This window comes from Aphis gossypii, chromosome 3, assembly GCF_020184175.1.
Source record: "Aphis gossypii isolate Hap1 chromosome 3, ASM2018417v2, whole genome shotgun sequence".
Classification (NCBI taxonomy): Eukaryota; Metazoa; Arthropoda; class Insecta; order Hemiptera; family Aphididae; genus Aphis; species Aphis gossypii.
The window spans coordinates 35,216,123-35,229,280 of record NC_065532.1 but is presented as its reverse complement, the minus strand read 5'-3'; the positions used below and the strand labels follow the sequence as shown (position 1 = coordinate 35,229,280).

Sequence of the window (13,158 nt, the reverse complement as noted above, 5' to 3'; positions counted from 1 at the left end):
CCTCCCAAAATCGATTTTAATATTATTTTTATACATATAGCGCAATAAATAAATAACTATCGAGTGTGGTGGTAACAATACATTATAATACTTAACTTCAACGTGCATTTTATAGCGTTTGATATGAATTATGTTGAATTGATCGTAGCTCAGAGTTACCGCAGTCTTTCTACGAAAACCCGACTTTATTCGGACGCTGAATTGATATATAGGACCTTAGCTATCGAACATAGTACACTAATTATTAACAATGTTGTAACTATCTATGTTAACATCATTCACTTGCATAGCTATTCCAGTGTCATTTTTTTGAATTTCGTTTAACGAATTATTTTGAGCATTGATGATATGAAACGTATTTCTGTGTTTATTTTAGTTCCGTTTCAAGCGACATCGCCAGTTCTTAAGGTATTATCAGCCTGAAATAAGGCCTTTATGTTATGTTTTCCGGACGGTTGCAGATATTTTTAATAATTAAGTTAATTTCTATATAATGTTTGGACACGATTTTTATAAATTCATACCATGTAATTTATTTATCTTTAAACTATAACACAGCAATATTAATATTCTATTATCCAATCCCTCTTGTACTCAGGTGCACGCGGTAACACACATTTATGAGATTGGTGGACACGAAAATCAAACCTTTTCTAGGTTTGGTGTAAATGATACCAGGTGGAATCAAATACAATTTTTTTTATAGAAACGATGCATGCTCTGCTTTTTTGTATTGATTTTCATTAAACATTAATTCGACACATTGCAGTTGAAACCCTGATTGAAAATTCTATGACCATTGTTGTAAATAATATCTACAACTCCGATTCGAAGAAATTAGTGTAATGATTTTTAGTTACAGTGCAAATAACCAATATTATAGTATCAATTGTACCAATCTAATTTTCCCAGTACCATTTTAAAATGTAAACTCTGTCGAGAGAATTTAAATCCCACTCTAGTTACACACAATATGAACCTAACTTAGTACAATTTAGTATGCAATTTTATGTTACTTACGAATTTTATGTTGACTCATTGAATGTAGTTAATGCTTGTTGCCATTAAAAATAAAAAAAATAAATAAATACAGATTTTGTTTAAAGAATGATTTAATTCTTGTTGTTATAAATTATAATTGTAACTATTTTATTACATCAACATTTGAAAAATTATTACGGCGTCCAATACAACATAGTATAGAATTAAAAAAAAAAACTTAATACTGTATAGTATTGATCAGTGGCTACCAGTATAGTATGTACTATCTATGTAGTTTATTATATTAATAATGTACTTAATGAATTAGTGTTTTTTATTTCATTATACTGATTATAATAATATTTTCTATATTATTACATTTTATTGAAGTAAAAATGTTTTAATTTTAAGGAAGATTATTTTAACTATAAAACATTATTGTTTCATATTATTTTTTGCTATTTATCAATATTTTTTTCGATAAAATGTTATTGATTTTGTATTTCGTTATTTTATTATTAAGTAAATTTTGTTCTCAATATATGTTATTATTTTGCCTTTAGTTATGTTATATTTAATACTTTTTAAGAACTCGAGGTATTATACTTTACTATATAGTACAGCATAATAGAATTTAATATACATTACTAGTTAGACTGACTTACTTTGTTCAGCGATAAATGTGTATGATAAAATTTGGTTTACCTCAGTTCATTGGTTAGTCTATGTAAATCTCACTTTATGGACATACGAGTTAAGACAATTTGGTTTTTATTAATGTCCATTGTTCATATATGAGTTTATACAAAAATAATGCTATTTGTTTTACTGACAAAATGACATTTTAACTAGATTATAATAGCTAATATAATATTTTTGACAAGCATATGTTATTATTTATTAATATTATTTTATTACAATTAATAATAATATAATAATTTTAATAGTTCTAAATAATTTGCAAGGCAGTACAAAAACATTAAATTTGACGGAATTTGTAATGACCAAAACAAAAGATCTTAAAAACAAAAAGTTTAAATTTAAGTTTCAAAAAACTTCTGTTGGTATTATAGTTACGGATTACAAATAGACCTAAGTTTCTGTGTTTCTAGTGTTCCTACATGGTTTAAGAAAATTAATTTCAAATAATAACTTATAGAACTGTTGACGAGGTTGTTCAAAATATCGTAAAATAACATAGTATTCCTAATTTACATCTTGTACTAGGTGAGTTTAAGCTCAAAAAGTTTTAAACAACAAAACCGGTATCTCTAGAGATATTTATATATTAAATACATAAAGAATTTTTTTCAAAAACTTGTATTGAACATTATCGAGATAATTTATATATTTTGAGTAATTATCATGTCAAATGAGTGAATCGATTCTAAGGTCAGATCTTACTAATGGCATACAATAGTGTTTATTTAAATAAATAGAATAGTTATATTTCTGTTTTTCACTCATTCTAAAATCAATTTTTTTTTCTAGTTCTACATAGTTAAGACAATAATTGTTATTAAAATAACAATATAAATATAATTGTAGGCATAACATTTTGAAGTTGAAGCATATTTTATGTTTGGTAAAAAAAAGTTTTATCTTTTCATACATAGTTTTTTATACACATACAATTAAATTATTAAATTATATCAGATAGAAAGTATTACAATCTTAAATAAAAGGCTAATCTGTTGTTAATTATTGACAAATATATTTTACTAAAATAGTATTTTACTATTTTTACTGTACATTCTTGTTACAGATATTTTTTCATTCTAAGAATTTAGAAACATAAAGGTCCAATGGTCATTAGTAGCTCTACTATCAATGTAGGTATTCAATTATTACATTTGAGTTATCTGCACAATCCTTGTGCCGATCACATAAAAAAAACCCTATTATATATATTTCAAATTGCTACTAATAAATATATTTTTTGTTTCTATTAATCTTTAATAATATTATACTCTTATTTTCTTACTCAATTTTTCAAATCTGAAGTTCCATAACTGTTTCTGATAGCGTTTGGTCTGGTAATTCACGATTCATCGGAATTCGTCGTTCTCTTTTCTCCTCGGTTTTGTGTAACAGTTGTAGCTACCTTATTGTGGATTTTGATTGTAATCGACTTTTAGACTTATGTACTTTTTTGATGAAACCACAATATAATAATTTCAGAAATAAATAAAAGCTTGTTACACATAATATATTTTAATTGGGTAGAATTTAATATATTAAATCAATAAATGTTGCCTTTGAAAACACCCTTGTTGATATATTATGGTAATCCATTATGAACAGTTATCAGTACCTAGAATTGCTAAACAGTTTCATAAAGAACAGCACGGTATAACTCCCCTATCGGTTACTAGTTTTATTTGATATAATACGTAAAACGTATCAATACGACCATCTATCTTCATCTCATTTGGATAACAACTTTTCTGACCGTTTCATAGAAGGGAGTTTCTGCACTTTTACATTCCATGCGTAACGGGATTCCCACATTACTGCCCTTTTATCGCAAAAAAAAACATTTACTGTCCGCTGCAAGACGGAAATGATCATTTTCCAATGTTTCAACTACCATTGAAAATTAAACTTACCTACGGTGAAAGTTTGAAAAAAAATGAAGTATTTCTTATTTTATTTTGTAACTCAATGGATAATATAATACTATTGCAGGTTTTCAATATTAAAATTCTAGTTTTTTGTTAAAGAAATCATGCTTTAAGTTTATTTATCTTAATAGATTAGTTAAGTCGACGTAATTATTTGTCTTAAGATAATAATAATTTTTTTAGGTATACGGTTTATACGATAAAATATTGAAAAGTATAATATTAATACGGTTTTAATATCATATCTTATATTATTAGACTGTTAACCACAGTAAATTAAGAATTATTTTTAATTTAGAAGTGGTTTTAAACGTTTTTCGCCCACACAAAAATGTTAATTATTTTAATTAATGTTTTACAATATGTTTAACACAACACACTAACGTAGTTATATGTTAATAGCACTAACATTAATATAACAAAAACTCTTTTTAAGAGAAAAAAGATAACAAGAATCAACGGATTACTCCATTACGGATATCATAAGTGTATTGTGATGCGTAACTTAATAGTAATACTTGATAGTAGATACTCTGATTATAGTTCAATGTTAATAGTTTTATTATTTGTATTAAAATTACGTGTTATTAAATGGAATTATAATTTATTTATAAAAAATTGAAGTATGACAGAACTCAATATTTAATATTATTGCCAATTAAAATAGTTCATTTCAAAGTTTCAAAATACAATAAAAAATTTTAGATTCTAAGCGGAGTGATGAATGTAGTGGTTCTATAACAATGTCTATTTTATACCACTTTTTTCATTCTTTTGTTGCATATGTCATAGGCAAAATTCTTTAATCTTTTAAATTTCTATAATGCGAGGCTAAAAGTTCAAGTTCTCCTTACTATTTTTGGTAAAAGGATAAAACAAATAAAAAATTATTAATGAAAGATGGGAATTTTTACATAGAACCAGTTATTAACTATATATAAATATATATTTAAAAAGACTTGGATTTTTATTAAATATTTTTATCAGGTTTTTTCAGACATAATATAGTTTTTAAACTATATATTCTGTGCTATTTATACACATTTGAAATTTCTTATTTTTTTTTTGTGTATGTTAACATTTTTTTTCTGATTAAAATATGATAAACATTTAATATAAAGTTTCTCATAAATTTTTCTTCGTATAATTTAAATATATTAAAGATGAATACACACAATAATTTTAAGCTTTTAAGTTCAAATCTATATGAAATTCACTAAAATTACGATAATACGTAAATTAAATTGTACTGTTGAAAATTCATAAAACTTTAATGACTAAAGTTTGATCAGTTTGTTTTAAAATTTTGTATTTCTTAAAAATCACTTTATCTTATATAAAGCTTCATCAAATTAAGTTTATGTAATAATGATGATGCTTAGTAAATTGTACCATAAAATTTCCAAAACAAATAATTATTAATCAATGAAAATCAAATAAAATTATTTCAAAAAGAAAAAACCATAGAGAATGAGGTCCTATTGAGGGTAGTCAGCCCCATTTAGTTGAGAAGGATAGTCGTTAAAACAGAAGTTAGGAGTTACAAATGTTTACCTACTTATGGATCGTTATAAGCGTTATTGATATTTAATTTAGAGTTTAAGTAAAATATATTTCTCTTTTGATGATGAACTCAATTGTCACTCGCTAGTCGCTAGTGAGTACAAATCAATTATTTGCTTATGAAATGTTTATCAATATTATATATTTATAGGTATAGTTTTCTAGGTAATATAGCTTTTATATTAATATTAAATAATTTAAACAAACTTTCAATAATTCATTACAAAATAGCATGTTTTAAACTTGACATGTATTATACATAATTATATTAGTTATTTTATGTAAACATTAAACACTATTGAAAATAAATTAATAATATTATCGATCATAACCTTGAAAATCTATAATAGTAAAAAAAAAAAAAAACAGCATATAATAATGTATTTAAAATAATTTAATAATTTACTTTATATACTTGATGTAGTACATCTTATTTTTGATATTTATACATAATAAATTAATAAGTTATACTTATTTACAGAAACTAAACTTCAAACATTTAACATATTTACCTGTAATGTTTTGTAAAAATAGAACACTTAATATATTCATATATCACTCTCTCATACATAAATATTATACATTCATTTTGAATATCTATTACAATAACTATGTGTTTTTTTTTAATATTTAATTCGATTTTACCGTTTTCGGGCTTTTGGTGTACGTTTTTTTGTAGAACAACGAGAATAAGTATAGGAAAAGAGTTACATTCGCAAACATGTAATAAATGTAAATTTTCGGATAATCACAGTTAAAACAGACTAGTCCAATATACCAGAGTAAAACAATTACAAATTGAATCTGAAAATACGATAAAAAATGTAATTAATAACTGTAATGATATAATTTTAAGTATACTTTTGTGGTGTATCAGTTTATCAAATACTTACAATTTGCATTCTAGTCAAATATCTCTTCCACCATAAATAAGGTTGCATTTGTGGGCCTAAGGCCGCTAGGAAGTAATAGAAGTACATGACAGTATGGATAAATGAATTGATTCCTCCGGGTAATGTTGCTTGTTCGCCTGAAATTAATAATAATTGTTAGATACCTAATAAAACAAAGAATGTTTATTATTTGAGATTGGTTTTGAAACGCGTAGATTTAAACGTAACATATTCAAGTACGCGTTTAGTTCCATTTCCTCATAATTTTAGTAAATAATACTATATGTACCTAGTTGATTTATTGCTATTTTAATTCATTGTTAATTATTTATTTATTTTTAAAGTGTATTTAACTTGATACAATTCTGTTAGTTTTTACATTTTATATCAGTTGGCGGATACCTTAAATAAAAATTATTAATTAACTATTTATTGTTTATGTTTATTAAGTATTATCAAAATGTTTAATAAGAATATAAATTAACAAAATTATAGTTAATTATTATTTGGTAGATATTATATATATATTTTTTTTTTGTATTAAAATGATGTATTTTGATGGTTTATTGTTTTATGATCTCTGAAGATGTATTGATAAAAAAGTTATCACATTTTAAAAGTAGGTATAGTAAAAATAAACATAACCAATATTCAACAATTCTTTTTTTTTTTAAATTTTTAGAATACACCACTTTTTTTTAAATATAGTGATTGATTCGGTGAATTTTGTCTCAAGAAACCAAGCGATAAAATACATCCGTGGCGCTATCTGTTCGTTTTTGACCATAACACATTAAAATAATATTTTTCATTAACATAAATTCACCACTCGAGCGGTGTCTGGTTATACAGCCAATGTACATACTTATAAATTATAATTAAACAATAGAAAATAACTAATTTTATATGAATTTAAAAAGAAACTCTAAAAATTTAACTTAACAGTAATGCAATAATTATTATAAGTACTTCTTATTTGAAGTATAAATTGCAAGTTTTTTTTAAAAAACCACGAACGGTTAACGTTTTCATAGATGATCGTATTTTTTCATACGAAATATGATATGTATATTTTTTTGTTGGTTAAATTGGTTAATGATAAAAAAGTGTCAATTAATTATTCTTTTATTACCTACCACTCTTGAAAGAATGCCTTAAATCTAAAAAGCTTAGTCATTGTTATATTTCAGATATATGGATTTTTTTTTTTTATTCTAGTTGGAAGTTATCATAAGGGATAGCCACGAGTATTGAGTTAATGATAATAAGTTTTGTAGAATACTGTGAAGTTTTACCTTTGATAAACCTTAAATATGCCCAACACGTAATGACCATGTTTGAATGATGGTATACATGTAAAAATGTAACTTGGGACTGTTTTTTTCTTAAAACGAAAAATATCTGTAAAGCAAATAAACATTTCAAATATTAAAAATCGATTTAGATGTATCTAAGTTGTAAATATCGTTTTTGTTCTATTATTTTTAGATTGTATTTTTTAGTAGAATTCTGATATTATCAATTTAAGAGTTGATAATTTGAAATCAATCCTTAAATAATAAAAAAATACACCATATTATACATATGATAATATGTTTAGTGTAGTATATACATAATCAGTATAATATATTAATATGTCATATTATTATGTTTAATGTGTATATTACATTATTAAAATGAAAATAATAATTGTGATAAAATAATCATATCCTCACCGTATCCAACAAATCAATGACTTTGGAGATGAAAAAGTACCACGAACCTTTATTCAACTGAAAAATAAAAATATAACATTAACACATAATTCGCTATATTACATATTTATATTATTCATTAAGTACCTAATCGACCAATGCAACCTACCATTTATACCATTTATAATATAAAGTTTCACATTGTGTATTCTAATTTTGTTTTTCATAAATCGTACAACAAAATAAACATAATATCAAAATTATAGAGGCCTATAGGAAACTATTAACTTGTGAAAAATTAAATTCTCATTAATTAATCCTTATTAATTGAATATTTAAGGTTTACACATATTTGTAAAAATATATTAGTCAATTATTCACCTACGACATAATTATTATAGTTGATACAAATTTTCATGGATTTTTTAAATGATATATTTTAAATTTTGGTAGTGTCGAAACGTTTTGTTTTAACGTTAATAATAATTTATTAATTATGATTGAATGTGTTATATGAAAATATTCGTATTTTATTTATCGTTTAGTGTTAAAAATGTATTTAGTTTAAAATGAACACAGAGTATATATACAGCAGATATTTTACAATAATTATTTTTACCTCTTGTAATAAGAATGTATTTTTACTTCTTTCAATTGGATGACACGAATGATTCCACAAGCTAGACAATCCTCCGGGTGTAAAAAATAACTAAAAACAAAACACAAAATATAATACTTTATTTAATTCATTTCTAAGTAGAGGAGTTTAATAGTAATTTTGGTATTCTTTATACAAACTGAACAAATTATTTAAGAGTCTATAAATATAAAATATAATATCATATCTATTTCAATACTATAACATAACTATGACTAATTATTCTATGTAATTTGTTTGAGTTTAAGGTTTGCAATAATATAAATATGGATGTCTTTTGATGAATAATGAGATATAATTATAGTAGAATATCATATTGTTCTAAATAGTGTTTTTATTTCTAATCACTTTAGATGGTTTAATATTATAAATTAATTACAAAATGTAGTGACTATTTTCAAAAAAAAATTGTTTTATTATTCATAGGAAAATTTTAAAAATTATATTTTAATCTAAATTGATTTTTCTATGTGATTTCTAAATTTCATCAGTAAATAGAACATTTTTTATATTCTGACATAACATTTTTATGATTTAAGTACCATATTTCTGAATTGTGCTTATTATCAGTTCATAGTTTTATAAAAATGTTTTCTTTTTTCTTTTTGAAGTTAATGTAATATAGTAAAGCCAAAGTTCAACTATTTTAAAATTGTTATTAGTAATTAGTTATAATAACAAAGTACAAAAAAAAAAACATTAGCTAGAAAATTATTGAACTGTTTAAAACTTTATTTTGTATTATAAATCAATTTTATAGTTAATATTGGGTATTAACTTAAAATTATATATAAAAAATGTCACAGAATATTTAAAATGAATCTGAATTAAGGAAGTTCAATTAGCTGTTAAATTTAGAAACACAGGACAATTTCCATACAATTATTTATAGATATACAGATGAGATGTGATTGCTACTGGCAACTTTTTTTAATTTTATATTATTATAAATAAAATTTTTATCATATTTAACTTACCCAATACAGTATAAATGCATTATAAGTTGTTTGAAAAAGATTGTAAACTAACATTATGTGTTTGAGTCGGAATGGTTCGCGGTTCTTCATCATATCTGGACCGATTTTTAAGATGAACAATAAATAAACGGCTACAATTGAAAACACCGGCACCGGCGATTTCATTAAAAACCATGAATCGACTTCGTCATCTATAAAGTATAATTGTTAATGTATTTGAGCAAACAATTTATATAAAATAAAAATATTTATGGTGTCATTTGAATACGTAAAAGAGGATTGGCTTGTATTAAAATAAAAATTAAATGATTGTATGAAAATATTAATATACCTAGGTACAAAGCTATAAAAATAGTTTTGGATCAGTTTCATTTTCACAATTTTTTAAGTTATTTTTTTTTTTTGATTGACAATATTCATTTTGAATTTATCAAGTTAGAAGTTGAATATTTTTCAAAATACTTCGTTACATAAAAATTAAATTTTGAATGAGTAATAATTTAGTATTATAAGTATTTTAGATATTAATGAGTGGATTAAAGTGTTGCGGGTCATCCATGTTCAATTTTACTCCGTTCATAGATATTTAAGTTCTTATAATATATAAATTACTCATTAAAAATTAAATTTTTTGGTTTAAAAAATCTTCAAAATCTATTCTTTTGATTAATATGAAATTAAAAATAGTATAACTGTAAAATTGATAAAATGTTTTTAAAAAATAAAACTTTTTACAACAATGAATCTAAGTTTTACATTGCCTAGATCATCTAGTATATCTTATTTATTTATAATTTAACGTAGTCTGTTTTAGAATAAAGATAAGCTTAGACCAATCCTATGTATACACCATATTATTAAATATATGTTACTCATTGTTAGACAATTTCAAATCAAAACAACAAATACAATATATAACGCAATAAAAATATCTGTCTGTATACTAACCGAATACTAATTCTTTTTCCAATAAGTTGAAAAACTGATTTTTGGCTTCCACAATGAAGTGGCTGTCAGTCGTGTTCGCCATGATCGTTTATTGCTAGAACAATAAAATTGAGAAAATAAACTTTGAATGAATTTTATCTAGACTTTTAGCTATGTTTACACAATGCTTTTGGAATGGTGATTTCTTATTGAAATATATTTATATTAACAATATTAATTTTTTGATTATTATATTAGTTTTATACTATTATTATCCTTGAATATACTTGTCATACACGTTCAATGCCACACGATGTATAATATCTAAGTACTGCCGTCAAAAACTGGTTGCTGCCAAAAGCCTGTCAATGGTAAGAACTACCCGTTCCAGGAACCGGTCATTAAGGTCGATCAACGAACGCCCTTGTTTTTTTATTTTATACAAACACACCGCACTTTTAGTCAAAAGTATTTATACTTAACTATATTACTTAACATTAATGCAATTGAACGATTTTACAGCTAACACTATATTAAAAGGTACACAACTAATAAATAAAATGTATAACAACTCAATGTTTGTTATAAGGACCAGATTAAATGCATATTTATATTCTTCTACAACTCGCCTAGAATAATTTTAATTATAAATGTCGACGTTTTATATTGTGTAGACCATAGATGCCACGGTATGGTTAAATTATTTTTTTTTTGCATATTTTTACATACCTACAACAGAAATATTGCATATATTCTACAAATACTTATTGTTAATCGAAATAACCCATTATAATGTACATCGATGAATTATCAATAAATTACGAATAGGATCTTATAATTTATAATACTTAATTCTAAATATTTAACTACTTTAAGTCATTAGATTTACAATTCTATTGTATCGAATTGTTATAATTATTTTCTAAATTTATTTTTTCATAATAATTACAATAATAATAATAACAATGTTTTATTTATTGAATGTAATATTGTAATATACAATTTATATCTATAATACAATAAGAACATTTGATATGAGTAAAGATGACATAAGAAAAAAATCAAGTTGAAGAATTTTAAAAGTATTAATTTTTTTCAAGACTTATTTTGATTATAATGGTTATTAAATGTTATATTATAAAAATTAAAAAAAGACAATTGATAAAGTGTCTATATGTTTTATAGTTGGTGTCAAATGTACGTAAGTACCCAATCTACATTTTTATTAAATACTGAACTCTGATAGATATTTAAATTTGAATTCACTGATAAAAAATTGAAAAACAGTTTTGAATGAAGCCGGTCAGATAGCATATATTTCTAAGGATATTTTGGTGTATAGTACGTTTATAAATATTAGTAATACGATAGGTTGAACTATTTTCTGTTACAAATCAGTCGCGTATTATATTATATAATAATCACTATCGTAATATTATTATTTCGCACCTATAATAATATTTCATTTTATTAATTTATAAGTTAATGGTAAAGAACATCGATAATTATTATGAAAATCGTAAGTTAGTGCATAATAGTATAAGTAATGACGAAAAACAAGTACTACCGAATAATGTTTTTTTTTTGAATCACGATAAAATTGATGTATCCAACTTTGTTGACATTTAAATTTAATATACATATAAAAAACAATCGTACATAATATTATATAACTCGAAGATTTTTAGGCTACAGTATCTAAGATCATTTTATGAGAAATTTTATATTAAATTTTCGAGTCTCATTTATTAATATTGAACATAGTATTACATTTTATACATTTCAATAAGTATTAATTATGAGGACACCGAAAAAATTACAACTATGAATTATAATACTGTATGTATTATTGTATATATTTATTTATTTATGAATTTATGATTATTATAATATTATTGTGGTTATTAATTTTATATACATAACCAATATTTTATTATGTACTCTGATTTAAAATCATAAACTAATAACCTTTGTTGTTGATGGTTTTTTATTGAAATAAAAAAAAAAAAAAGTCATAAGAAACACACATATTCAAATGATTATAAAATCTGTTGTTCTCTCAGAATTAGAAAACTAATTTTACATATAAAGTTATAATAGATAAATAACTTTTAAAAACAATCTATTACGAATTTGGATTTACATATAATTATAAATATTTATAAAGTTAAATTAATGAAATTTTATTGTAATTAGTTTATGTACAAAATAATAATTATTAATCAATTATAATAACAAAATAAAAATGATTATAATAATAATAATAATAAATATGGAGCTTTGTTAAAAAAAAAAGTTGTATGAATATATAAATGAATTTCAATTATTGTTCACTCACTTTGGTTTGATTTTACGTTGATTTCAATAGATAGATGTGAATCCGTTTACCATCCGTCAATGGATGGGTGTTTAAAAGTAATATTAGATTATAAAATTAACAAATTGTTTAGTTCAAATGGATCACTACCTAATGATAAGAACGGTTAACGATGTACTGAATATAAATATTTGATTCTAAGACATGATCACATTCATTTGGATTCACTAGTTTCATTTCAGATACCTTGTGGCTGTAAACCAGGTTTGGGGATTCGAGGTAAACAGCACCGCAAAGGTGGGTTTTATTTGCCAGTAGGAATAGTAAACCGGAAAACATAAACATTCATGTGTAAACAAACAACGCACGCGAATCCTTGATAAAAAGTTGAACTAACTAAAACTGTATACTATACTATATTATAGTGTATAGAGTGTTAAATGAGGAACATCCAAAATATTTCCGGTAAATTGATTAAAAATCTGGTAGCTAAGCATTAATGTATTCTAGTTAATGTCAACATT

The 13,158-nt window shown here is 23.5% G+C and overlaps 1 protein-coding gene across 2 annotated transcripts; it reads right to left on the bottom strand.

Moving 5' to 3' along the window:
- Positions 1-5,541: 5,541 nt before the first annotated feature.
- Positions 5,542-12,831, bottom strand: LOC114124151 (elongation of very long chain fatty acids protein AAEL008004-like). Of its 2 annotated transcripts, none has more exons than XM_027987333.2 (8): positions 12,656-12,831; positions 10,339-10,432; positions 9,391-9,581; positions 8,375-8,464; positions 7,777-7,833; positions 7,357-7,462; positions 6,062-6,198; positions 5,542-5,972 (listed from the first exon to the last, which is right to left on the bottom strand). In XM_027987333.2, the coding sequence occupies exons 2-8, from the start codon at positions 10,418-10,420 to the stop codon at positions 5,799-5,801; spliced, it is 837 nt and encodes a 278-aa protein (XP_027843134.1). In that variant the 5' UTR covers positions 10,421-10,432; positions 12,656-12,831; the 3' UTR covers positions 5,542-5,798. The 2 variants fall into 2 exon arrangements, with proteins under 2 accessions (XP_027843134.1, XP_027843135.1); XM_027987334.2 differs by lacking the exon at positions 12,656-12,831 and adding an exon at positions 10,614-10,942.
- Positions 12,832-13,158: the final 327 nt, after the last annotated feature.